General features: G+C 53.1%; 9 protein-coding genes across 9 annotated transcripts; 5 read left to right on the top strand and 4 right to left on the bottom strand.

Annotated features, from left to right (window-relative positions):
• Positions 1-659: 659 nt before the first annotated feature.
• On the bottom strand, positions 660-3,889 carry NCS54_01152900 (Exocyst complex component Sec8; the record flags this gene model as incomplete). The annotated part of the gene is made up of 2 exons (XM_053156803.1): positions 660-1,314; positions 1,368-3,889. 2 exons carry the CDS (start codon positions 3,887-3,889, stop codon positions 660-662), a joined length of 3,177 nt encoding a protein of 1,058 aa, XP_053012778.1.
• Positions 3,890-4,407: 518 nt separating this feature from the next.
• NCS54_01152800 (EHN domain-containing protein) lies at positions 4,408-6,072 on the bottom strand (the record flags this gene model as incomplete). The annotated part of the gene is made up of 3 exons (XM_053156802.1): positions 4,408-5,767; positions 5,821-5,942; positions 6,004-6,072. 3 exons carry the CDS (start codon positions 6,070-6,072, stop codon positions 4,408-4,410), a joined length of 1,551 nt encoding a protein of 516 aa, XP_053012777.1.
• A 1,076-nt stretch (positions 6,073-7,148) lies between these two features.
• NCS54_01152700 (Hypothetical protein) lies at positions 7,149-9,944 on the bottom strand (the record flags this gene model as incomplete). Its single annotated transcript, XM_053156801.1, has 3 exons — positions 9,786-9,944; positions 9,020-9,727; positions 7,149-8,963 (listed from the first exon to the last, which is right to left on the bottom strand). Exons 1-3 carry the CDS (start codon positions 9,879-9,881, stop codon positions 7,149-7,151), a joined length of 2,619 nt encoding a protein of 872 aa, XP_053012776.1. The 5' UTR covers positions 9,882-9,944.
• A 205-nt stretch (positions 9,945-10,149) lies between these two features.
• Positions 10,150-13,830, top strand: NCS54_01152600 (Hypothetical protein; the record flags this gene model as incomplete). Its single annotated transcript, XM_053156800.1, has 1 exon — positions 10,150-13,830. Exon 1 carries the CDS (start codon positions 10,189-10,191, stop codon positions 13,828-13,830), a length of 3,642 nt encoding a protein of 1,213 aa, XP_053012775.1. The 5' UTR covers positions 10,150-10,188.
• Positions 13,831-14,442: 612 nt separating this feature from the next.
• On the top strand, positions 14,443-16,543 carry NCS54_01152500 (Sphingomyelin phosphodiesterase; the record flags this gene model as incomplete). The annotated part of the gene is made up of 5 exons (XM_053156799.1): positions 14,443-14,625; positions 14,675-14,761; positions 14,809-15,113; positions 15,163-15,371; positions 15,417-16,543. The coding sequence occupies 5 exons, from the start codon at positions 14,443-14,445 to the stop codon at positions 16,541-16,543; spliced, it is 1,911 nt and encodes a 636-aa protein (XP_053012774.1).
• A 795-nt stretch (positions 16,544-17,338) lies between these two features.
• On the top strand, positions 17,339-19,176 carry NCS54_01152400 (Hypothetical protein; the record flags this gene model as incomplete). Its single annotated transcript, XM_053156798.1, has 4 exons — positions 17,339-17,554; positions 17,605-17,635; positions 17,687-18,111; positions 18,163-19,176. The coding sequence occupies 4 exons, from the start codon at positions 17,339-17,341 to the stop codon at positions 19,174-19,176; spliced, it is 1,686 nt and encodes a 561-aa protein (XP_053012773.1).
• Positions 19,177-19,774: 598 nt separating this feature from the next.
• Positions 19,775-22,643, top strand: NCS54_01152300 (H(+)-transporting two-sector ATPase; the record flags this gene model as incomplete). The annotated part of the gene is made up of 7 exons (XM_053156797.1): positions 19,775-20,350; positions 20,469-20,520; positions 20,597-20,618; positions 20,726-20,774; positions 20,836-20,920; positions 20,973-22,537; positions 22,587-22,643. The coding sequence occupies 7 exons, from the start codon at positions 19,775-19,777 to the stop codon at positions 22,641-22,643; spliced, it is 2,406 nt and encodes an 801-aa protein (XP_053012772.1).
• Positions 22,644-23,134: 491 nt separating this feature from the next.
• NCS54_01152200 (RWD domain-containing protein) lies at positions 23,135-23,929 on the top strand (the record flags this gene model as incomplete). The annotated part of the gene is made up of 1 exon (XM_053156796.1): positions 23,135-23,929. One exon carries the CDS (start codon positions 23,135-23,137, stop codon positions 23,927-23,929), a length of 795 nt encoding a protein of 264 aa, XP_053012771.1.
• Positions 23,930-24,270: 341 nt separating this feature from the next.
• Positions 24,271-25,607, bottom strand: NCS54_01152100 (Hypothetical protein; the record flags this gene model as incomplete). The annotated part of the gene is made up of 2 exons (XM_053156795.1): positions 24,271-25,413; positions 25,584-25,607. 2 exons carry the CDS (start codon positions 25,605-25,607, stop codon positions 24,271-24,273), a joined length of 1,167 nt encoding a protein of 388 aa, XP_053012770.1.
• Between the last annotated feature and the right edge of the window lie 502 nt (positions 25,608-26,109).

Below are 26,109 nucleotides of genomic sequence, written 5' to 3'. Positions count from 1 at the left end.
CTTTGCCACATCCCGTTGTCACTTGCTGGACACATCTCGACTCCATCACGGCAACTCGTGTATGAAGAATTACACACATGCTGCATACAACACCATCTGCACACTATCTTAGCTCCATCGATCTGATCTCGCAAAAAAGCCGCCTCTTGAAAAGCTGACGTGAGGCTCCCCCGCATTCGAGGCTTGCTTTCGCACCTTTCTGCTTGTCTGTAGGCGCCCAGTTGTGCATAACAAGCGTCGTGTGGCGGCCCTCTTTCTTTGGCTTCCATGTTTCGTCTGGACTGTTTCACAAAAGGCCGCACCCACGAGCTGCTGCATGATTGATTGATTTTGTTTGTGTCTGCCATTCATCGTCATTCAATCCATGGGACGGCATCCATGTCGCGTGGCCGGCACGCATGGTTACAGCCATTTTGACAACGCATAAGTGCGTCCTTGTCCTTGTGCCTGTACTGTAACTCGCTTGCTTGAATGATTGCTTGGAATGTACCTTGGAAATGCCTCCTGTAGTCACAGCTCATATCGGCATTTGCTCTTGATCAACCTTGAACTGAATGTATTGCACACGCTGCTTTACATCTCCCGCCACTTACATCACCCATCAAAATCGCCCAAGTCCTCAACTCCATCACCAACTTCTCACCACTCTTAATATAAAACTATGTCTGCCACATGTGCTCGCTCAGCCCCAGCAGCTTATCCGTCATCTGCCTTTGAGCCGCCGACGCAATACCTCGCTCTGGGTTCGCCATCCCCTCGCTGTAGCAGAGCTCAACGAGCGCCTTGAGCTCGTCGTACGAAAAGTTGTCCGGGTCCTGCGCGCTGTTGCCTCGCTGCTGCTCCTTGTCCTCCTTTGCCTTTTCCACAATCGCGTCCGCTCCCTGCTCGTACAGCGAAAAGTAGTTTGCTGCCCGTGCCAGGTCCACGCCCTCCTCCACGTTCTTGAGGTTCTGCTGCAGCACCAGGATGTTGAGTTGCATCCGTCCGCAGCCCTTGGCGTTCATCGGCGATGCCTTGCAGGCGTTGCTCACCAGGTAGCAGTTGATCAGAAGGCCTAGGCCTGTCCTGATAAAGGCAATCTCCTTGTCTCGCAGGTACTTGACCACCGTCTCATCAAATAGCACCAGCTCCGAGTTGAGATTCAGGATCTGCGGATCAGGCTCGCTCACTTCCTGATCTAGGAGGTACGGTGCCACCTGGGGTGACAAGGCGATGCGCAACGAGTGCACTATGCGGCACCGAATCTCCATGTGAAGAGTGAGCAGTGCTGTCCCTGCTAGCTCCTCAAAGGATGAGACGATGCTGTCAAACGCTCTAAACTTTGATTAGTATTCATGTTTGACAACGTCCATGGTTGCTCAACTTACTGCACAGTCTCCTGCGTCAGCGGTAGTGACACGGGACCATCTTCGGCAGTGGCCTTGTTCGGGTCATTCATCAGTGTCCATCGGCGGCTCGAGTGTCGAGGAAGGTTCTGCTGCCGTGACGTGTCCGTCTCGTGCATCGTGATTTGCCGCAAGCCTGCAATCTTGACTGCGAGCCATTTCATGCTGGTGTACAAGAGACAGAACGACGAGATTGAATCTCGGTCCTGAATAATATCCCCCGACTCTAGAGGCGTCTCATCTGTGAGCTCCATCAACTGATGAATCTCCTTTTCTGCCAGCTCCCAGTCCATCTCATCTGCCGTCCACAGCCTCTTCATCGTCTCCTGAATATCGCCTGGCTCTAGCGAAAACCGCGCGGAAGCCCTCAGGTTGTCATTGTCAAGCTCTCCAGACTGCTCCTGAGCCTTGACCACAAGCGACTTGTACCAGCTGAAGCAGCGGTCGTAGTATCGCATCATTTGGGTCACAATCAGTGAGCTGAGTGCTTGGTCGGGTGGAATCGTGCCCAGCATGCGACAGAACGCAGTCACAACCTCAAAGAAGGCCGTCGTTCCTCGGAACACAGGCCGGCGTGCCACCTGGCTCCAGGCCGGGTCTTGCGAGAAGGCATCCACCTCTCCAAAGACCGTATCGCTTAGCTTGGTCAAGGTCTCGTCTAACTGTGGCTGAAAGACGTTGACCAAAAAGTTATCCAGGAATGTTGTGAGCGTGCTCGCTGCGAGATCAGACCCAGGAGGCACGATGTTCTTGAGCCTCTGCAAGAACACCAACGTGGGTGGTAGTAGTAGACTCATGTTGAAAACACTAGGTTCCACCAGAGACTTGTACGAGCCCGTCGTTTGGTGACTGGCTCCATAGCCGGCGTCGCCTCCCTTTCTGCCTCCATCGTACGCGTTTCGGTGCTTCTTGTCCTTTCGTGAGCCCAGACCAGGAACAGCGTCTTGGATGATGCCGTCCAGAGCGTCGTACTCGGTTGTCATTACAATAGACTTTGTGTTGGCCTCTGAGAACTTGAATAGATGCTCACGAATATCCTTTTTGCCGTTGAGTGCATTTCCTGGGTTTGGCGAGTCGAACTGATAGACATCTGCATCCGTTGTGACGTAGTTGTGCAGCAGAGACCTGATTTCGTTCTGGTAAAGATTCCATAACTCCTTGAAGCTGCCGAGAAGAGCGCTGTTGTTACCAGCACCCTCTCGTCGAATAAGGACCTTGATAGATTCATGGAAGACACGATGACCTTCTCCAATCGCCTCGAACTTGCCGTACAGGGACCAGAGAAGATCATATATGACGTCTGCTCGCATCTGTGTCTCGCGGGTACCATAGACATGCAATCCATCGCCCTTGGTTGATCCTCCTCGCAGAGAACTTGGGTGTCGCTGGTCCACCTCGTTGATAGTCTCGTTGACGATTCCAAACAGTTCAACTGGTAGCCGCTGCTTAAGGGTTTCCACGGCGTTCTGTAATCGGCCAAGCTTGTTCAAAGATTCCACCAGCAGACCAATATAGTAAAAAGTGTCGGCCTCAGGGTTCTTCATAGGGTCCTCTGTCAATGTCTTGTCGACATCGATAGAATCGAGGATAACATGGAAAGGCGTGATGGGCTTTGCATCCACGTAACCCTCAGTAAAGGCGCCCTGTGATTTGGCCAGGTTCTGCCATCTCTCCTGGCAGTATGGAGACTTGAGATAGAGATGCTCATGCAGTTCCTCCACAAGAATATCCATCAGAGCTGTCTCTTGGTTGGCCAAATAGCTCCGCAAGTCGCTAAGAGCACCAATATCGTCCAGCTCAGGTTTCCTCAGTTTTCGAAGCGCATTTTGGAGCACTTCTACGGCCGTTAAGAACCGCTTCTCAGATATTCTAGCCTCCAGCTGATCAGGCACCGCTCGTAGGTCATCCAGTTCGTTGAGCGTCTGCACAAGCGTGTCAAACTCCTGCGAAGTCTTGGACAGCTTCTTCAGCTCTGGATCCGTGGCGCATAGGCTCGTCTTGGAGTTGGCCAGCGACTCCTTGAGCGCGCGGACCCGCTTCTGGGACTGCTGGATGCTGCTCTGGATCTTGTGAAAGGTACCGATCGAACTGTTGAAGCCCTGGTGATGCTCATGGACGATGCCCTTTAGGGACTCTTGCAGGTAGTTGTGTGACTGCTGGAACTGGCTGTACTCGTGCGCGCGGCCAACCGAGCTGCTGTCAAGGAGCTGCAACGCCAGCTGGACGGGGACGCAGTCATCCTGACACATCGAAGGCCATTCCCTCTTAATGTGGTCCAGGACCTCGGTGATCTGTCGCTCGGCGTTCGTCTCTGGCGGCACACGCGATCGGGAGGGCATTTGTCGAAGCGTCGGGGGCGCTCGCGGCTGCTGGAGATTGGGCGGCGTGCCATAGCGATCGCTTCCGTAACCATCTTGGTAACCGGATCTGTAGTCGTCGCCCGAGCGGCCAAAGTTGCCGTAGCCGTTGCCCTCGCGGTACGGCCGGTCGTATCGGTTCGACATGATGGTATTGGGGTTGGGGCCAGGTGGGCTAGATGGCGGGATGTCACGATAGATGAGCGGCCTCGAGGCGCATCGTCGCAGTTAAGACGAGAGGAGGCAGCTTCGTATTATGCTGCGAATATCAGAGAGTCACTCGTAGGTATGCGAATTAGAGACAGGCTTGGGTCGAGGTTGAGGCGCTGCTAAGCTCGAAGTCGAGGGGTCGGAGCTGATGAGGCCGTTGCGACAAAGTACGTACCGAAGCTCTGTTGGACGCGTCCCCGGCCGTCAGCGCTTCATGTGCTGGCACAGACCACGGCAACCAGCCACGATCCTTCAACTACAACTTCAATTCTTCCAATAAGAAGAGACTGAAAGTATATTTTATGTTGATGCTCTTTGGCTATTATAAACACTTCATAATGAACGAATGCCAAAACCAAGGCAAAACACGTGGTATCAAATTACTTTGCCCTCCAATCCCATCCTAAACCATCCATATCCTATCCCTATCCCATTTCCTATACATATAGCTATCCTTATTGAGGGCTTCCTCCATGTGCAGAAACTGGTGGAGGAACGAGGTGCTGGTTCTTATCCTCAATCGGTTTCTTTGTTGCAGGCTTGGGAGATGCTCCAGCTGGGGTGGCATTCGGGTCCTGCACAGTCGTCCCAGAGAGGTCTGCTTGAGCTGCCCGATCTCCGTTGACTTCAAGCTGGTTTTGAAGTGTCGCCCCTGGTTGTTCTGCAGCTTGCATTCTCTTGTCTTTGGCCAGTATCGCCTTCGCTAGGCCTCTGACCCCATCCACAATCACCTCTGGTCGGTCCCAGGACAAGAATCCAACAGAGCCAGATGCCCGGCTCATATGTACGACCTGATACTCCGGATTTGCCCAGCTGGGGCAGGCGTATGACGTCCTTGTAGGTCGCGGAAGTGTCCTTTGCTGCTCATTCTGGTCCTCATCACCCGTGAACACTGTGATCGCAACCTTTGGCTTCAGTGTCGGCTTCTTTGTCTCCACGGGCTCAAAATCGGATGCGCTCTGGGCCCAGAATCGCAACGCAGCTTCAGGACCAGGAAGCCATATGAGCTGTGTGAGGGTGATGATGTCCTTGTGAGTGAGCTCCGTCTTTGGACCCAGTGTTCGGAGGACCTTGAGTACATAGAGCAGGAGACCGGTAGGCGAGTCGCACAGAGCATATGCCGGCGTGTTGGGTTCAAAGTTGCTGTGGCCTGTTTGGCCAATGTTGCTGACAGAATTCTCCTTTCCCACTTGCGATGCCTTCTGCTTCACCGTCGCCGTGATGTCGTCCTTGGAGTAGCCAAGAACTCCAGAGGTCAAAGCACGGGCGACTGTCCACTTGAACCATTCACTAGCTGAGTCCTTAAGCTTGGGAGCGCTGAGCGGGGGCGCAATAAAGTGAAAGCCCAGGCACGACTTTGAATAGTGATGCGAGAAATGCTTAGCTAGTCTCCAGTCGATCCCAGCGGGAGAAGCCGAGGCGGAACCAGCGTTGCTAGCGATGTAGAGAGGATAGTTCAGTCTCTTCATCAGAGCATCCAGCATCTGCACTGTCGAAGAAATCGGAGGAGCGTTGCCTGGGAGGGGGTCGCTGAAACCCAGGCCGGGCAAAGCTGGAATCACCAGGTGAAAGGGTTGCGTTGACCCAGCATCTTCAGGGTCACTCAGCGGTCGGACGAGATGTCCAAGAGATAGGTTGGTAAGAGGAAAAGGGGGTATCAAGAGAAGAGGGACCGCATTCGCGTGAGGCGAGCGGGCATGAATGAAATGAATCCGGACAGGTGACGGCGGAGTAGATGTCTGGAAGCTGGTTCTGAACTGAGGGAGCGTCGCGTTAAGCTCCTCTTCGTGGTCCGGCCACGAATATTGTTCCTGCCTGTCATCATGTAAGATTTTTTATAGACTCACAATCGCGAGAGCTCAACTCACCAGTAATCGACCAATGTTTCAACCTGGGGTTTCGGCTCCCACCAGTCCTTTGAGCGGGGTTCATGAGGCAGCCGAGTAAGCTCGAGCTTCTGACGGGTGATGTCGAGATACTTGCTCGAGACCTATTTCACTCATTAGCTGGCGTGTTGCTCAGTCGTGAAGTGAAGCTTGTCCGAAACTCACACGAATGCGATAAGGCTGGATCTCCTCACCGGAGCCCCCGGCGGGATCGTCATGAGCTTGGTCTGCCATGCTCGTCTTACACGCGATCGGCCAAAAAACTCCACTCGGGGCTGCGAGATGTCAAAGTTTCAGACAGCGTCTCACCGAAGAGAGACCTCAGAGCGAATTCGACGAAAGTCACGGGAGAATAACGGCACGAAGCGAAGGAAAAAAGATGGAAATTTGGAAAATGCGAGTCAGAAGCTGGCCTCGAATCCCAGCAAAAAACAAAGTACCTTTACGCCCAGCCCACCCTTGTCGTGATATCTGCTAGGCATGGTATGAAGGGACCTGACGTGGCTGACCAGCTGTGGCTTTAGCGTCAGAGCACACGGCCAAAATGGTCCGAGGCCGTCAGTGATTGGCCGGCAGCCCCTACGACGCGTGGCGGTGCATGCGAGCTCATCTTCGCTTCGGAAATGATTGCCTGGGGATCAATACGCGGCTTAATTCGCGACCGGCCCCCATGGCACCTTGATTCCGTCTTGGCCATCACGTTGTTTGCCTGCTGCTGCCAACTTTTGATCTGGAAAACAGGGAACTGAATTGGTGTGGAACGGCCCAGGCGGGGGTCCCCAGTTGTCGTTGGCTGTGGCTGGTCCCAGCTGGCCAGCCTCCAGCCACCTCCGGCTTACACGCCAGCACGCCACAGTAGCGCCGCGCATGAGTCGAGATGTGAAACACCGTGTATCAGTCTGCTATGGAACTGGCACTAGTGATCGAGTCCATGGGAAGAAAGAATGGCATGAATAATGCGACCGGCCTAAAACGAGACAGAGTTGGTATTTTTTGCTATGCATGGTTGACTGTGCCCCAGCGCCGCCCTGCCTTCTCCCAAACTCCCCAACTCGCAAACGCCTATATTCCACTTTCCGTCCTGCACTTGCTCTAGATACATTCGCGGTCAAGTTTCGCGACAAAACAATTCAACAATCTAGTCGTATTCCGTTCCAGCCCTGCGTTGGCTCTTGTGGAGCCTTGCTTCCTCTTGTGGTATGGATTGATACGTGAGCATGGGTTATCCAAGTCCACGGAACAAGTTTGCAAGGCTTCCTAGCTTGCCGGATAACCGCTGGGCCTCGAACGGATCCGTAGTTGCTCTAGGATCAGCCATTCCTGTGAGGGGGTTGAGCACTTCCTGGGGGGCCACCTCGAAGGTTTATCTGTCCTATCCGTGACACAATGTTGCTGCCCACTGCATCAACAGCGCCTCGTGGAGATGTCAGCGTAGGACCTTCTGGGGCCGTCTCCTGGACTCGGAAGAGCTTAATCGCAGTACCGTTCCAGATGCCCATGGTGCCCTTGGAAACCTGCATCTCGCTCGTAAAGATAACACCCCATAAGAGGGACTCATACCAGCCCAAAGCCAGTTGAGACCACTCAAACGAGTGGACACGAGGAGGCGAGGGCTCAATGCCGACAATTTCAATGCCTGAAAGTCGGCGCAGAGTTTCTGATGCTGGTACATCACTTGCCAAATCCTGACGAGGCAGAAGCGCAGACACTTGTTGAATCACAGCCAGTATGGTGTGCAGAGGAAGCTCAGGAAGCCAGCTGTCTATCCAGTGGGCTGTTGGCTCAAAAGCACCAGTCTGTGATTGGCCTGAGATTGAGTGCCCGCCCAAGCTGGTTGTGCTGTTTTGCCGTGAGAAACTCGGCACACCGGCTGGCATCTTGCCTCGAGCCTTTTCAGACATGCCTCGCAGTTGGGTCGGTACCGCGTCCTCCACGTTGGGAGTTGACGATGTCTGAGACTGGGTTTCACTCGACGTCGATCGCGTAGGGGTGGGTTGATGGTCTTCGTCATCACTGTCATCCTCATCATCTCCAATCGCGAATGCGCCATCCTCTGGAACTTCTTCCAGAGCGGGGTGATGCGGCTGAACGCTGCTTGGACTTCGCAGACTCTCAGCTGAACTCCGGACCGAACTGGCGTCGAACGGATCAACATGGTTGCCCGAGTCCTTTCTTCTTCTATTTCTCCTTTCAATCTCCTCCTGGCCGCTCTCCAATGTGAACGTGCGCAGAGCCTCCACTCTCTTCTTATTCTTGAGAATCGCAAACACCAACTCAGGGTTCTTGGGGTACTTGTTCTCAAGAATTGAACTGATCGACTCCAAGAGAGAATGAAGGAGGGTATGATTTGTCTCATTGGCAAGCAAAAAGGAGGGTGACGACATTGAGGTGAATAGCTGCATCAACTTTGAGCTGCTGATGGCACTAAGACCTTCAAGATAAGGCGCAATATTATTGATCACCGCCAACAGAGCTGGGTAGATCGCTGAAAGCTTGCCTTGGCTTGTGGTGATCAGATTGTAGATAGAGTGAATGAGAAAATCAGCATAGGTGCCCCTGAACCCGGGGACACGGATGGACATGGGCAGACTCTCCTGTCCCTCAAAGTATTTGTTCAAGTTGATGCCAAAATTGGTCTCAACGCTCAGTGTTTGAAGGAGAAATGCGCACATGCGCACAACTCCCTGCTTGGTTGCATCATTCTTATACTCCAAGGCATAAAACAGAGCCAGGATGACAAAGTCATGCGCTCGTTCCGTGTCCACGATGAACGAGCGGAACCTCTTGTTGCACTGGAGGATCTCCCAGAACAGCATCAAGATCTCGGGCGCAAAGTTGCCAGACGACTGCGACCCTGGAAGATAGGATGTCTTTTCTTGCAGAGGCTGATTAAGGATTCGGCCCATTCCGTCGACGATGAACTGGAAATCTTGGGGTCGATGTAGCCGGCCGAGGAAATGGCGATAGAAGTTCTTGGGGGACGGGTTGGATGGAGTTTCCGGGATCGGGTACAGAAGAAGCACCAGGAGGAATTGCAGAGAATATGTCACAAGCACCTGCTTACTATCCTTGAAGACAAGAGTGTTGTAAGGGACGCGCCAACTTGCCGGGTTGTACTTCAAAGTCTACAAAGTCAGAGTTAGTAGGTTAACTTCAGTATTAATCTCAAATAGGAACGAACCGTGTTGAGAAGAGAGCAAAGCATCGAGAGCACAACTTGCTTATCAGAGCATGTGCACAGATGAGTCAACGCTCGCACGCCGTTCTGTGGAAGAACACCAGCCGTCATGTACATGCTCTGACCGGATAGTGCCAGTAGGAGGCGCAGGATCTCGGATCGGTTGCTCTCATACTCCTTGGTCGTTGCGACCGCAGTGTTGCATCCGACGCCGCTTTGCCATATCGCATATGTGACCTTGGACCGGCCGTTTGGTTGTCGAGGTAGAGTCAGATCAGAGAAGAACAATAGGTCCACTAATGTGTCTATCAACTCTTCGGCAAGCGGCTTCACCTCTTCAAATTCCTTTCCCTCGGCTTTCTGCTTTACTTCCTGCGCTTCGTCAAAGAGGATCTCGTTTGCGATAGCTGAATGACGCGTCCGTTTCCGTCTATGAGCCCAGAAGAATTGTTCCTCCCAACTGCTGAGCGTGTCTTTCTCGTACAAGTATGGCAAGATCCGTGTGAGAACCCGGATGCAGTTCAGGGCCTCCCGCTCGGGGGCAAGCTCGGGGTCGGGAAAGGATGGGTGATGACGTAGTATGAATAGGCGAGAGGTGACGGCGAGAATGAGGGTCTCTAAGTTCTCAAGTGCGCGATCTCGAGTGCGGCGAATGTCGGCAGGAGTGAATAAACTGAAGACATCCTCAGACGACTCAGGAAGCTCCCAGAACTAACAGTCGATTAGCACCATCTTGATAGTTAGGGTGGAGTACGGATAGAGGACGAACAGAGGTCCAGTAGGCATCATCAGCTGGGATGTGGCGCTCTTCGGACAATCGAAAGATGCCCTGCTTGAAAACGAGCTTTGAATCACTCGCGCCCATGACTATAGCATGAGGTTCCACCTCTGGTGAGAGTGCGTTTGAGTTGGCGTTTCTTTGTGGTGTCCTCTTTCAAGTTGGAGGCCCCAGAATGACGAGGACCGGGCGGGCTGCAACAGTTCCCCGGGCTAGGAAGGGGAGCTGGCCAATCACGTGCCATACATGCCGGCATCACCGGCATATTTCCGTTCTCTCTTATCGATAAGGCGCTGAAGAAGTTGAAGGTGGGAAATTTTGAGTCTCGATCCTGGTATTCAAGAGAATCACCATCCTGCAAGGCACTGTTCAACCTCGACAACGCGACGCCCCAATGCTTCGCGCCCGACGCGGAGCTGGCCTTTCGGCCAATCTTTCATACATATGCCGTCCTTATCTACGATGTTCGACCCAATGCTTCCCTCGACGCTCGTTTGCCACCGAGACCAACTCGGACAGCCCTCCAACGCCTCAGCCCTCCTCTACCGGCAAATCTGAAGATATTCTGAATGGCCTCGATGCCTCATCAGAGAACCTTCAAACCCGAATTCGTGAAATGAAGAAGGATGCCGAAAATATGAAGGCGAGGAAGGCTACAAAGCTGGCCAAGAAGAAGAGAGCCTCTAAGAAGGCGTCTAAGAAAGAGGCCGATGCTGGCGGATCGGACGAGGCTGTCGAGGCCCAGGCCGCGAAAAAGCCCGGAAACTTTGAGGAGGCTTTGGACGTGGTGCGGAAGGTTTATGGTGTTGGTAGTTCTGGTGGTTCTGACGAGCCAAGCAACCCGACAAGTGATCCGCCAAAGAGGAAGAGAAAGTCGAGGAGGTTGAAACCAAAGGGAGCCAAGACCCCCGACGAAGCTCCCATCCCAGACGAAGCTGCAGCCAAGGATAGCAACGCGGATTGGACATCTAAGATTGCTCAACAGGCAGGCTTGTGGACATCGCTCCGAGAAAAGCTTCAACATCAGCGCAATCCACTGTCCGATGAGGTGGAGGGTGCCCAAGGTCAGATGTATCAATATGCCCAACACGATTTGTCACTTGGCCCGGACGCGACACCCTTCATGTCGAGCGAACCTCCCCCTGTCCCGTCAGAGACCAGGACACCCCCCTCCGCTCCAACAAAGGTCAGGAGAACTCTCCAAGACGAACTTGGTCATCTAGCTAGCATACCAACTGCTACACCGGATGCCACAACCGCCAAAAAAGGCAAAAAGTCCAGGAAACGCAAGGATATGGTGGATGTGAAAGTAATCAGCCCTCGAAAACTGAAGTTGGTGCCAGTCGAAGAAAAGTTGGCAGGAGACGTCCCAAAACTCGAGTACAACCTGGACAGGGTTCTTTTCAACCCTGGAGTCTACCAGCTTCAAGACAAGCGATCAAAGGTTTTCAACTTTGACCCCTACCTCGCCACAATCATGCCCGTGGAGCAGTTCGACTTCAACGCTCTGAAGGAGTATGTCACATCCTCCAAGGACACCAGGCTCAGAGATCTGAGTGCCAAGTATGGCAAGAAGTACTGCGGTTCCACCTCCAGCTTGACGTCTATGCTCGCCCATTTCCATTTCCTTCTGTCAGCATGGAGAGCGCCTAGTTTTGAGCACCTATCCCGCTCTTTCAATGTCGAGTTCGAGTCATTCACCGCCCTGACTCGAGGACCTGCTGCTGCGTTCGCTCGCTATAAGGATGGTGTCTATGCCATTGATGCCGACAAGGAATACGACACGGCAAATATTCTGAGCATGCTTGGAAAGTCGATGGAAAAGCTCCTCACCATTCCAAAGAAGGAGTTTGAAAAGTACAGAAGGACAAAGTCGCATGAGCTGTCTGAGGAGGAAAAGAACGCCGATGAAGCATTCCACTACTCAACGCTTGGCGATTTCATGCTACGTTCGCAACTTGATGCATACGACCCACGACTACCTGGCACTGGAATGTTTGATCTGAAGACACGAGCAGTCGTGTCTATTCGAATGGATGTCGAAGGCTACGAGAAAGGGCTGGGGTATGAGATCCGCAACCGTTTCGGCGAATGGGAGTCATTCGAGCGCGAGTACTATGACATGATCAGGGCAGCCTTCCTCAAGTATTCATTGCAAGTGCGCATGGGACGAATGGACGGCATCTTTGTCGCCTTCCACAACACGCAGCGTATTTTTGGTTTCCAGTACATCAGCCTTGAGGAAATGGACCGAGCCCTTCATGGAACTTCGGACCGCAGTGTTGGCGACCAAGAATTCAAAGCCAGTCTGAAGCTCCTGAACGAAGTTCTAGATAGAGCCTCAAAGCGGTTCCCCAAGCGCTCACTTCGACTACACATCGAAACTCGACCAACCAACCCCCCGCTGACCTACTTCTTTGCTGAGCCTGTCGACGAGGAGACGATCAATCGGACCCAAGAGACCGGCCGCACAAAGGTCGAAGCTTTTGAGCGGGAGATTCTTGGCCTCTCGCGCAAGGAGAAGGAGGAAGAATCGAGACAACTCAAGGAGGAGCTGTCCGCCCAAGTTCAAGAGGACCAGCTCGATACGGAGGCCTTGCAAGAGTCTACTTCAGCCGAAGACCCTCAGCGACAGAAGGCTTGGGACGAAATGATGGCCAAGGTTGATGAAACCGTGGAAAATGATTTCCTGGGACTGCAGACAGTGAGAGATGCCATCGAGGAGGCTCTCGAGCAAAGTGGCCTTCTTGCTGGAAACTCCGAGCTTGAAAAGAACGCCTATCTCAACTCCCTCGTTGAGGCCTTGGCTGAAGAGCTGTCGGATGTTAAGGACTTGTGTAAGGAACCCGACGATACGCCTCAGAACATGGGTGAAGTCGCCCAGCCTGCGGATCTGGAGAAAGCCAACACAACGAGCCCAGAACAGTCGCAGTCGGCTTCAGAGCAGAGTCAGGAGGTTGAAGAAAAGCCACAAACCGAGGAGTTGTCTCAGGAGGGTGTATCCCGTGACGTGGATTCCGAACAGCCCACCTCTCAAGCCGCTGTCGAGGAAACCCCTGAGACTCTGGCCCAAGGCAGGGAGGCTGTGACAGAGGAAGGCCCCAAGACTATTGATACCGAGGAGGCTTCTGAGACCGCAGGTATCACATCGGCCGAAGAGGGATCCGCCTTGACTGACTCTACATCTGTCGAAGGTTCCAACGCTGTTGACACCATCTCGAGCACAGAGCACTCTATGGCTGCTGATACTGCATCCCCCGAAGAGGATTCCAAGGTTGCTGATGCCATATCAACTGAGGAGGGGTCCACCGTTGAGTCTGCATCCATCGAGGGTGCCAACGCTGTTGATATCACATCATCCGAGATGATCAACGAAGCCGTTGGTGAACAGACTGAGTCAGCAGACAACAGCAAGCTGTCAGATGCATCGCTCAAAGACCTCATCTTGAGGGTAGCTCAGAGTGTCGACCACAAGGCCAGCAGCATGGGAACGTTTGAGCGAGTGCTTTCGGAATTGGTCCAGGCCCAAAAACAGGCGAGCGCCGAAGCTGATGAAGCTGTCGAGGGTGAATCTAAGCCTACTCCTTTGGAAGAAGCGATGGCTACTGGAGCGACCACAGAGTCGCTAGACGCCGCCTCAGTCGAGCAGGAAGCTCCAAAGAAGGAGCGGGAGCTGCTCGGCATGTACATTACGGTTCGCAACAAGATGGATGACCAAGTCGTCGAGCGCGTCGAGCTCAGGGAGGACTGGAATGAGAAGCGCCGATGGATGGTGGAGTACTCGATTACAGAGCTACCTCAGGAAAGGGCCGAGAGGATCCTTGCACAGATCCGATCTCGACGAAAGAAGACACTCCAGTCGGATCCCGAAGAGCGAAGCAGGTCATGGTACAGGGCTTGGTCAGGAGGCCTGGCAAAATCAACCGCAGCCGGGCAGTTGTATAGAAAGACTATGAAAAGGGAAGAAAGAAAGGACAAAGGCGTCAAGGTGGCGTGGACTGAGAGGACGATCCCTCACAGGATATTCAAGTCGTAAAAGAGGCGGCAGGCGGTGTATTGTAAGATGATGAACTGGACGGTGGACGAAAATTATGCACGGGAGGGACTTGTAAAAAAACAAAAGAGGGAGCTGGTTTCTTGCTCCGTGTATTACTACATTCCAGTGCTGGTAGGAGACTGGTCGCAAACACTCCTCTTGGAAATCATGTAACATAGCCGGGTATAGAGTAGGTTATTGATGAATGAATGCGTTCTGAGACATGCAAGTCAACTCATCTGCTTTAGTTAATAATAGTACAAGGTGAAGCACTTTGAATACGGCATCAACTCTCGCCTCTCCAATGATGCCTCTAACATCATCAGCATCATCCATCATGACCAACACCTGGTAACCTATGGTGACGTTATCCCCAGAACCATGCCCAAAACGTTGGCTCCGATTGGGTCATGTGGGCTTCATGGCGGCCCGCCCTAAGCCTCTCTGGGGAACCCTTACAAGACGACATTGTCACGCCTCAGACTGGGGAAGCGACCCTGGTGATCATGATTACGGGGACATCTTCTCGTTGGGGCCATGCTCTTTTTCTGTTCTTCGACTCTCTTCACTTTAGGGTGATGTGACTGTCGATTCAACCCTTGTCGAGTGAAGATGCGGTTATCCACAGCTCTCTTAACATGCCTCGGCTTGTTTGGGGGACGAGTTCTCGGTAGTGACGGATCGGCTAATTCACCTCGAGGTGTCACCGATGCTCAAAAGACGCTGAACGGCGATAGCTGGGCAGATCGGATATGGGAGCAGAGCAGAGGTGTTTCGTCGTGTTCAGGATGCCAGGTAGATCGACCCAGATACCCCAGGAAAGACATGAGACTAACTAATGCAGGGGCTTCTGTTAACCTTCAAAGGGCTTGCTGCTCTGGGTGATCGAGCCTTTGTTGATACGGTCAAGGATATATGCAAGTTATCAAAGGTAGTATCTTTGCTACCGTCAATCGATCCACTGCTCACTGGTTCTAGGTGGAGGATGCAGATGTGTGTGATGGGACCATCGAGCTTGAAGGACCCATCATCGCCGAGGCTTTGAGAAATCTGGTCATCGGGTCAAAGACATCAGATCTATTCTGCGTAACCTTCTTGGGACTCTGCAAGTATCCAGCTGTCGAGCCATGGGCAGTCCCTTTCCCGCCCAAGACGCTTCCTCGCACGCGTCCTGCTCCGAGCGGACAGGATCCCATCAAAGTCGTGCATTATTCTGATATTCACGTCGACCAAATGTATACTGAGGGATCGAATTCAGAGTGTAGGAAGCCTATATGCTGCAGGTAAGTGCCTTTATCTCCAAGACTCGAAGGAGAGTTTCTAATTGAACAGACCTTATACTGAGGGAGATGAGCCTGGTAACACGGACTCGCCCGCTGGTCCTTATGGCGAACACACCTGCGATTCTCCCGCTAGGCTCGAGCTTAGCATGTATAAAGCTATCAAGGAGCTGGTTCCCGATGCCGCCTTCAGCATTTTTACGGGGGATGTTGTCGACCACGCCATCTGGAACACGAGCATACCTTATAATGAAGGACAGAGTAAGTGCAGCGTACCCAGTGCTAACCTAGGCTGACTTGTTTTAGTTGTCGAATCCTATGTAAACATGGATAATCACCTGGGTATTGTCTACGGCACCGCTGGAAACCACGAAGCGCATCCTACAAACGCCTTCCAACCCAACTCAATTGGGAACTCATCGCAATGGATCTACGATCTACTCTCAGGTATCTGGTCACACTGGATCGGCCCCAAGGCTGCCGTCACAGCAGAGGAACTCGGGGCGTACTCGACTCGATATCCTCATGGAAACCTACGTGTCATTTCTCTCAACACCAACCTGTTCTACCGCGGAAACTTCTGGTTGTTCCAGAAGGATATGCTCCGTGACCCAAGTGGTCAGATCGAGTGGCTTGTTAGAGAGCTCGATGCAGCAGAGAAGGCAGGCGAACATGTTTACATCATTGGGCACATGCCACTCGGAGACAGGAACGCGTTCCATGACCAGTCACACTACCTCAACGAGGTCGTGAACCGATATTCGGGGACAATCGCGGCCATGTTCTACGGACACACGCACAGAGACCATTTTCAGATTACATACGCCGATTCTTCGAACAGGAGCTTTTCCAACGCTCTTGTGACCTCATACATAGGCCCCTCGCTTACGCCTATGTCGGGAATGCCCTCGTTCCGTGTTTACGATGTTGACCCAGTCACCTTTGCTGTCCTCGATGCGACAACTTACAGCGCCGACATGACGTCCGACACTTACCAGACTCAGGGACCTGTGTGGAAGAAATACTACTCTGCTAAGGAAACATATGGACCTCTCACAAACCCTCCCCTGACGCATCCCCACGCAGAGCTCACCGCAGCGTTCTGGCATAACATAACCGAAAGGTTCGAGACAGATCAAAAGGCATTCGATGACTTTATGCTACGCATGAGCCGTGGGTGGAAACAGCTAGAATGCAATGAAGACTGCCGAGAGACACAGATCTGTCAGCTCCGGGCAGCTCGGAGTGAGGATAACTGCGACGTTCCTACGCTTGGTATTTACTACCAGAGGAGAATGGAAGACAGCTCAGAGCGGGACGAGTGTGGGATCTCTGTTATTCAGGCTACCCTATCGGCCTTGGTGTCGGAGAAGGGCGTGTTGGAGATGTTGCAGGGTTTGCTACTTGGGAAGAATCTGGAGTTGTTTGACTGATGGATATCATCATTGGAGGTGACGATATACGATATACACGATACACGTGCTTTGGGCATACTCACGGTAAATAACCAAAGAAATGTTGTCCTCAAGACACTCAAGTTCCATCGGAGACTTTGTGAGCCATCTTGATACAGCACGAGGCGATATTGACGGTTCAACATTCGGCCGAATCTTGAAGGGCGCAGAGGCTCTTGGCAAAACTTAATTCTATAAGCTTATCCGGGACTTTATAAATACCGTCACTGTCCAAGTGGCAAGATCATTAATAAGATGCATCAAGTTGTCAAGCCAGCCGGCTCGTCCGTTGCCTCCGGCGCTGGTACGGGACCAGATAGCCTCCGGAACGTAGACGAGCCGCCAGGGTTTATCTGACCAACTAATCCACCAACCATTCAGTTTCCAACCACCAGCTCAGGTTTGGCATTTGTCCGGCAGGCCGGAGACTTTGTTCGGACACATACGAATCTCACCCAGATCGACAGCCCCCGTCGCCCAAAATATTACACCCCCGGAACATGCCAAACCATACCCTGCAAAAGCCAATACCCTCCCGCTAGATTGAAACAAAGCTCTGAAAGAGGTCTAGATGCTGACACGCCGTGAGCGTATCGGCAACCCATCCGAGGCTGCCAATGGTGTTGAGGTTCGTGGCGATGCAGGCCGGAGCATTATCAGAGGAGCTGGTCTTGAGAGGAAGAGGATGGGAAATTGGATATATAATGATGTGTTTATACTGCTCTGAAAGAATTCGTAGATCCAAAATCGTCGATAAACAACACTATTACGATAATGGCCTCCTCGCAAAGTCAACAAGTCGGCTCCGACGTGTGCGTGATAGGCACAGGAGTCCTCGGACTCCTCGCCCTCAAGAACCTCCTCGAACAGGGCCTCAACGCAACCGCCTTCGAGAGGAACGAGTACATTGGCGGCAACTGGCATGCTTCGCAGAACGCGGACCAGACTACTGCTCTGATGGGGACGACTGCGAATACTTCCAGGCATTGTGTGAGTTGCAACCGGACATTGCCTATCTTGGGCATGCTAACAAGCTGAAGTGTTCTTTTACAGACTTTCCTATGCCTTATGGTAAGTTAAAGTGTAACTTGACGATGCATAGTAACTTACAAACATCGCTAGACTACGCTGTCCATCCCCCACAAAAGGATATCGAAAAGTACATCGAATCATACGCCAAGCACTTCAACTTGTTCCCACACATCAAATTCTCCACATCAGTCGATCATGTCGAGCGTGATCAAGAATGTGGAGTATGGAAAGTTTTTACCAAAAACACAAAGTCCGGTGCCGAAGAATGCAGGACCTTTAGCCGCGTGGTTGTTGCAACGGGCATGCTCAACGCCAAGAACATCCCCAACGTCAAAGACATTGACAAGTTTGAGGGAGACGTCCTCCACTCCCGGCAGTTCAAGGATGCTTCCAAGTACAAGGATAAGAACGTGCTTGTTGTCGGTATTGGAGCTACGGGAGCGGACACCACATCGTTTCTGGTGAAGGCGGGAGCCAGTAAGGTCTATCTAAGTCACAGAGGCCAATTCTACCTTGTGAGTAGCTTCCAGTGACAGGTGTTGGTCAGAAACTAAACACTACTCCAGCTTCCTCGGCGAGTCAAGGGCAAGGCCTTTGACCATTCCATGAGTCGCCGCGTCGGAATCTGCGTGAGAGCGCTTGCAGGTCTCTGGCCACGAGGCTTTGCTGCACTCATGTCCAAGGGCCTCATAAGCACGAGGAACAAGTCGTTCCCGTTTCTAACCGAGCATTCATCCTTTGCATCATCTCGACCTATCGACGGAATCCTACACCGAGTTCCGATCTTCTCGGATGACCTTGCAGGTAACCTCCGAGATGGTCGTGTCAAGTCAGTCTTGGGTATTCAGGAGGTGACAGGGCCCAAGTCTGTTACCCTGACTGACGGGACCGTTTTGGATGACCTCGATGCTATTGTCTTTTGCTCGGGATATCATTACGACTTTTCTGTGGTCAGGGGACCTGGTGATCCGACCGACTCAGCCATCGCTCCTGATCATAACAAGAAGATTCAAGCAGCTCGACATTACAGCGACGACAACAAGTTTGCTCGACTATATCATGGGTTCCTCTCAGAGCAGTATCCAGAGTCACTAGCTTTCCTCGGCCATGCTATCATCATGAAGCCCCCGTTCGTTCTCTACGACCTAATCTCAATGGCACTCGCCGGTGTCTGGTCTGGCAGCTACCCCATAGGATCAGCAGAAGAGAGACTCCGCGATATTGACACCCACTACGACTTCATGATCAAGACCCTCGAGGAAGCCCCAGTGCCTCATCTCGGCATGCGTCTCGCATCGGCGCCCACGTACGAGTGGCTGAACCAAGCAGCGGGCACAGGCGTGACGGAGAACCTGGGTTGCTTCTCGTGGAAGGCGTGGAAGCTTTGGTGGAACGACCGCAAGTTCTATAACCTGCTGATGGACGGTATCGACATACCGGCGGTTTACAGGCTGTTTGACACCGGTCGAGGGAGGAAGCCGTGGCCTGGGGCGAGGGCGGCCATCGAGAAGCTCAACCAGCAGGCAAAAGAGTTGGGAGAAGAGTGGGAACGGGAGAATCAAGATAAGAAGACGAAGTGAGTGAGCAGAGTTGGTGTAGAGGGTAGAAGTGATTCTTTTTGCGCTGTTTAGTATTTGATGAAGTTTGAATGTTCAAGATCAATCAACGTCGCCAAATAGACTGAACAACTCGTTAGATACGTAGAGAGCTATACAGCATATCTCGAAATGTAGTTGCCAAGATATTGCCTGAGTAGTAAGACCTGATGTGTGATTGGCATCGAGATAGACGTACTCTGCGATGGCTGGCCAGCCCCTTGACATATCTAATTCACAGCCTCTGTTAAGTTATCATGGTGATGAGAAAGATGAACTACTGATGTGAAACAAATATTCCAGCAAGAGGCGGCCTGGCGAGGCATCAAACAAGGATTAGGCACCCACTTGCATTGATTGCTGCACCATGACCAGCGCCCGCAGCGCAGGGCAGCGTAAGCGTTAGAGGTTTCGTAGCTAAGGTTGTCCTGTTGTGGAAGCCACCCGCCCTGCTGCACTTCAACCATCCCTCCTTCCATCAACACATGTACCAATAATTTAAGCAACTCACTCGCATCGTCGCAATCACACAGCGCAACAAAAAAGAGAATAAAAAGAAACTTGCCGAAGAGGCGCTCGTTGCATGCTCGGAATTCGTCCCACGCTGCGAGCAAGGCCCTCGCTTCTGGACCTGATCCGCGCCCGAGGCGAGGACGACTCCGACGACGAAGACACCAACAGCAACAACAGAGACAAGGCCACAGACAGCGACAGCGACAGCTCCAGGGGCCGCGCGGGGAGCTTCAGCAGCAGTTCCAGCGATGCAGCCCCTGCGGCAGCCGCTAACGCCCTCGCCGCCTCTCGCACACAAGCTCCAGCTCTAGGCACAGGCGAACGCGGAGGCCCCACCCGCACCGCATCGTCATCATCCAGGCTCCACCGTGGACCTGGAACTGGAGCTGGGAAGGTGCAAGCTCGTGCTGCTGCTGTCGCTGCCGCTCAGGCTCTAGTCGACGTAGCTTGCCAGGTGCCTCTGCCAAACTCTCCACCACCATCTCCATCATCTCCAACTCCATCTCGACCGCCTCCCTCGACCTCATCCTCCTCCGACCCGACTCTACCCTGCATCCGGCCTGCGTCGCCGTCCTCTCCGAGACCCATTCCTCAGATCCGTCTTGATCCCGACAGCGCCCCCGTTTCGCCGCCCAAGATGCCTCCCGTATGTTGATCCCCGACCTCAAGAACCTGGTTCCCCTGATGGTTGCTTGCCAGACCCGTGACGACACGGCGTCCATTGCCCCGCTGGATTCGAGAGGCTGACATGACCAATGCTGCAGAAAGCAAAGGCTGCTAGCAGCAACGTCAACGAAGATGATGCGTCTCAACAGGGTATGTAGATGCTAGGACCGCTCATGTTTGGGCACTTTTGAAGGTACCTTGGCCTGGTCGCTAACAATCTTCTTAGGCAAGATTTACTCCATCTCCGGGTCAGTTCCTTCAGCTTTTCTCGGCTTCGCGAGCCACCTGCGCCCTCGAAATTCATCCTGCAAAGCGCTCATGGGACGTCATCATGTTTTACTGACTCTTTCAACAGTCCCGTCGTGGTGGCTGAGGACATGATTGGTGTTGCCATGTACGAGTTGGTTAGTCGCAATCATCCACCATCGTCATCATCGGCCCAAATCTAACCAACAACTCGTCCAGGTCAAAGTAGGTCACGATAGCCTTGCTGGTGAGGTTATTCGAATCAATGGCGACCAAGCCACCATTCAGGTTTACGAGGAGACATGTACGACAACCCATGATGGAACTCGAGATCGCGATACTAATTGAGATCCTAGCCGGCGTCACTGTCGGTGACCCCGTTTTCCGAACCAGAAAGCCCTTGTCCGTCGAGCTCGGCCCCGGTCTGTTGAACGGTATTTACGACGGTATTCAGCGTCCCCTCGAGGCCATCTCGAACATCGCCAAGTCCATCTACATCCCCCGCGGTGTCTCGGTTCCCGCGCTCGACCGTGAGAAGAAGTGGGAGTTTACCCCGACCCTCAAGGTCGGTGACCACATCTCGGGTGGTGATGTCTGGGGTACCGTCTTCGAGAACTCTTTCCTCGCCAGCCACAAGATTCTGTTCCCCCCTCGCGCCCGAGGAACCATCACCAAGATCGCCTCCAAGGGCGAGTACACAGTCGTCGAGAAGCTCCTCGAGGTCGAGTTCGATGGCAAGAAGACCGAGTACCCCATGATGCAGTCCTGGCCCGTCCGAGTGCCTCGCCCTTCCAACGACAAGATGTCTGCCGATCAGCCCTTCATCGTCGGTCAGCGAGTTCTCGACGCCCTCTTCCCCAGTGTCCAGGGTGGAACTGTCGCTATCCCTGGTGCTTTCGGTTGTGGAAAGACTGTCATTAGTCAGTCTGTGTCCAAGTTCTCCAACAGTGATGTTATCGTTTACGTCGGATGTGGTGAGCGAGGCAACGAGATGGCCGAAGTCTTGAAGGATTTCCCCGAGCTCACCATTGAGGTTGAGGGTCGCAAGGAGCCCATCATGAAGCGAACTACGCTCATTGCCAACACCTCCAACATGCCTGTCGCTGCCCGAGAAGCCTCCATCTACACTGGAATTACTGTCGCCGAGTATTTCCGTGACCAGGGTCTCAACGTTGCCATGATGGCTGACTCTTCCTCCCGATGGGCTGAGGCTCTTCGAGAACTGTCTGGTCGTCTGGGAGAAATGCCTGCTGATCAGGGTTTCCCCGCCTACCTGGGTGCCAAGCTCGCCTCGTTCTATGAGCGAGCCGGTCGGGTCAAGACTCTGGGTTCCCCTGAGCGCCAGGGCAGTGTCAGCATTGTCGGTGCCGTCAGTCCCCCTGGTGGTGATTTCTCGGATCCTGTCACCACGGCTACTCTGGGTATTGTGCAGGTTTTCTGGGGTCTCGACAAGAAGCTTGCCCAGCGAAAGCATTTCCCTTCGATCAACACATCCGCCTCGTACAGCAAGTACACCAACACACTGGACAAGTACTACGAGAAGAACTACCCCGACTTCCCCCGTCTCCGAGACCGCATCAAGCAGCTCCTCTCCGACTCTGAGGAGCTTGACCAGGTTGTGCAGCTGGTTGGAAAGAGTGCGCTGTCTGATCCCGACAAGATCACTCTGGACATTGCGGCTCTGCTCAAGGAGGACTTCCTGCAGCAGAACGGTTACTCAGACTATGACCAGTTCTGCCCCATCTGGAAGACTGAGTGGATGATGAAGCTCATGGTGGGCTTCCACGATGAGGCCCAGAAGGCGATTGCCCAAGGCCAGAGCTGGAGCAAGGTGCGAGAGGCTACCTCTGACCTGCAGGCCAACCTGCGACAACTCAAGTTCGAGGTTCCCACCGAGGGTCAGGACGTGATCTCCAAGAGGGTAAGCAACACGGCGATGATTTTTGAGTATATGCTAACAAGGTTGATAGTACGAGGAGATCCAACAGAAGATGACGGACAAGTTCGCTGCTGTCATGGACGAGTAAATCAAGACTCGGGAGGTGATCTCGAGAGACGTTGCATTGCGAGCAGTTGCGGTCTTAGGCATAGAAGAAGGATAAGGAGGGGGATAAGTCAGGAGAAAGCCGGTATTCGATTACTGTTTGCGACGCCCCATAGTTTAGTGTGTTGAATCGATATCAAATTGTTTGAATATTGCTTGTTTATACATGCCGACTGGTCTATTGTCTGTACATGTCACTCCTGCATTGAAGCTGTCGGGAGCATCATCTAGGGTGGGTCATGGCGTTGGGGAAGCATGATGTGGGGCTGCATATGGTAAGTAATTCTCGCGGTGAACCTTGAGAAGATGATATTCCTGGCTTTTACCAACAGCTCAGCTTTTCTGCGTTGATATACACCTTTAAGGCCATTTCTCCTCTCCAATAAATCCAATTCTGCTCCTTTTAATCCCGCCACTCAAGAGACTCACCCAATCCCTCAATACACATATACACAACCCCTCACTCGCCGAACAATGTCCGAAGAACTCCAGGACGAGGTTGAAGCCATCAACTCCATCTACGGCGACGGCAGCCTCGTCCCGACCGAGGGCGACACTTCCGTCTTCATCCTCAACCTCCCCGGCGACGCCTCCTCCCTCCGCGTCCGCTTCCCTCAAGAGTACCCCTCCAAACCACCCTCCGTCCTCGGCACCCATCACAGCTCCGGCGGCGTGAGGGGTGCCGGCGCGAGGGACCTTAAACTCTTTCGTGAAGCTTTGGAGAGTGTGTTTCAAGAAGGTCTTGTGTGTTTATTTGATGCTGTTGAGGAGTTTACGAGGCGTTCTGAGGAGGAGGCTGAGGAAGAAGCACCGGCTGCACCCTCACCACCACCAGAAGAGTATGAGATAGAAGAACCATCCTTCCCGCCCCCGGAATGGATCCTCTCAGAACCCATCACAGACTCCAAGTCGACATTTATAGCACACGTCGCGCGCGTCACGTCGCCGGACCAGGCGCGACACTACGTGCAGGTGCTCCTGGCATCCGACAAGCGCATCCGCGCCGCAACGCATAACATGACGGCGTGGCGCATCAAGGGCCCCGGGGCAGCGAGCTTCCAGGACTGCGACGACGATGGCGAGGCCGCCGCGGGGGGCAGACTGTTGCATCTCATGCAGGTCATGGATGTCTGGGATGCCATGGTCGTGGTGACGAGGTGGTATGGCGGCGTGTTGCTGGGACCTAAGAGGTTTGCCCTCATCAACGCCGTTGCGAGGGATGGCTTCGTGAAAGCCGGCTTGGTCGAGGAGAAGAAGAAGGGAAAGTAACAAGGTGCTCTCTCAGTCAAGGCATCACAAACCAGGAGTCACGGCGACGCCAGCTGTTACGTTACACAATCATCATGGTATCTCGATTTGGAACAGAACAGCTCCTCCCGAAGAACGCCAGACACATACACAAAAAAGCCGCCCACCATCCACTCCACGTCTTGGATTACATAGGGGATACAGTTCCCCAGCATCATATCATGCTCTGCCGCCCAGCTACCTTACATGAAAATCATTTACGCCATCTCCAAACGCCTCTCCTTAGGTTTGAAAGTCCTTGGTGTTACAAATCTGTCAACAACTCATCTCCCCTTTTGTTACAAGTTTAAAAGACCACCGCCCTACGACTCCTTGGTAAGCAGTGGCTCCAAAATACCCATGGCCCGGACAGACTGCTCCTCCGAGAGAATGACGGCACCTGCTTGGGCTGTCGAGAGGTACGAGAGTTCCGAGCTCTCCGCTATCTGCGGATCCTGCACCAGGATACCGGCAACACCGCAGACGATACCAGTGGCTTCCAAAGACAAGCTTTCCAGGTTGAGGAAAATGGGAATCAGGCAGCCTTCTGTATCCCCCACCAGAGAGTCGCCAAAGACATCAAGGAGGTTCTTGTCGAGGAGTAGCGAAGGTGGGTCGTCCTGGGCCAACGTAACCGACATGAATCGTGGTTGCGAGACAAGAGCCGAGATGATGCAAGTGTACAGCTTCGTATCGACATTATCCGCCCAGCTTGGTCGTCGACCGTTCCCCGTGGCGTGTCGACTGATCGAAGGTCGTTGGTGGTTGAAGGATGCAAGCTGCGATGCCTCACGGCCAGAACATTGCACCAGCACCAACCCCTCCTCGATGTTGGGAGTGACATGCCGTTTCTTGAGAAGGCCAAAGGTGCGTGTCTGCATCTCGGAAACGTTGGACGGAAGATCCTCGTGCGGCGGGGTCGCTGTCGGTTGGGTGGCGCCCTTCTTATATCCCTGTGTGACATAGTTGGACTCGTTCTCGCACAACTCGAAGCCCTTGGCGAGGAGTGATTTGGCAACGTTGTCGCGCTCTTTGGTCGGTACTAGAATAAAGTCGGAGTAGTATGTGGTAATGAAGAAGATGGGGATACCAGCCAGTGCCAGTGGAGAGGTCAACTCCATTACACGGCCGCCCGCATCCAGTCCAGCACTAATGACGGAGAGGATCATGTACGAGTCTTTGGAGACTGAGACGGATTTGGCAATATCGCGCGGAAGCGTCTTCAGGACGGGCTCAAACACATTCTGTGCCCATGACGAGTGGCAGACCACCGAACACTCGAGGGGGGTGATGCTGATGTTGAGAAAGCCATGTTGACCATCAGATGTGAGACCCTGTAGCTCGTACTCTGGTGAATCGCGCAAGTTTCCCAGGCTCTGAGACTGTGGGAGGAGGACGCGGAGGATGGGCTGGAGCAGTGTCGAGTAGAGATTGAGAGGGATGTGAATCAGCGTATAGGTGCCATCCTAGAGAGCGAGAGGTTAGAATAAAGCCTATGTACAAGCAACTCTTTAACTTGTCAATCTTGAAACGCCCGTTGTTGAGTAGTCGCATGCAAGGTCATGCAGCAGGATCAGGAGTAAGACAGATCTCAAGTAAGAAAGGGTTGTGTGCAGAAACTGCAGCACCGACTTACAAGGAAAGAAACTTGCGCGTTCATGATGAACCGCCAATGTCGAGTCCCGGTGCAGGCGAGGTTGAGTTCAATGAGGGGCTGATCGCAACTTGAATGCGAATCGATGTCTGCGGCAAACTCAAGCTAGGCTGGACGGACAGCAGGTAGGCGATAACAGTCGAGGGGCTGACTCGATCATGGAAAGAACCTCGGTCCGTCTGCTCCAAGGTTTGGGCTAAGGTTGGACGAGAAACAAGAGCTGAAAGCGCCAACAGGAGTGCTGGAAAACCGGTAAAGTTTGATGTCAGTGAAAGGGGCACCCAAGCCCAAGTGGTGTGAAGAGTTTTTTTGAGAGGTTGACGAAAGGTTAATAAAAAGGAAAACGAGGGGGATTGAGAAGAATCGATGCAGGTTAGGCAACGGAGGCGATAAGGGTAAACCCACGTTAATAACTCTCTCTCTTCCTGATCTCTAAGTGAGCAGCTTGCATACTTTAGTTGCTCACACCATGGCTCCAAGCCGGACGGGAAGGGCACGTCCCTTCAAA

Source organism: Fusarium falciforme, chromosome 9, assembly GCF_026873545.1.
Source record: "Fusarium falciforme chromosome 9, complete sequence".
NCBI lineage: Eukaryota > Fungi > Ascomycota > Sordariomycetes > Hypocreales > Nectriaceae > Fusarium > Fusarium falciforme.
Note: the sequence above shows the minus strand (reverse complement) of the source record. Positions and strands in the feature narration are given on the sequence as shown.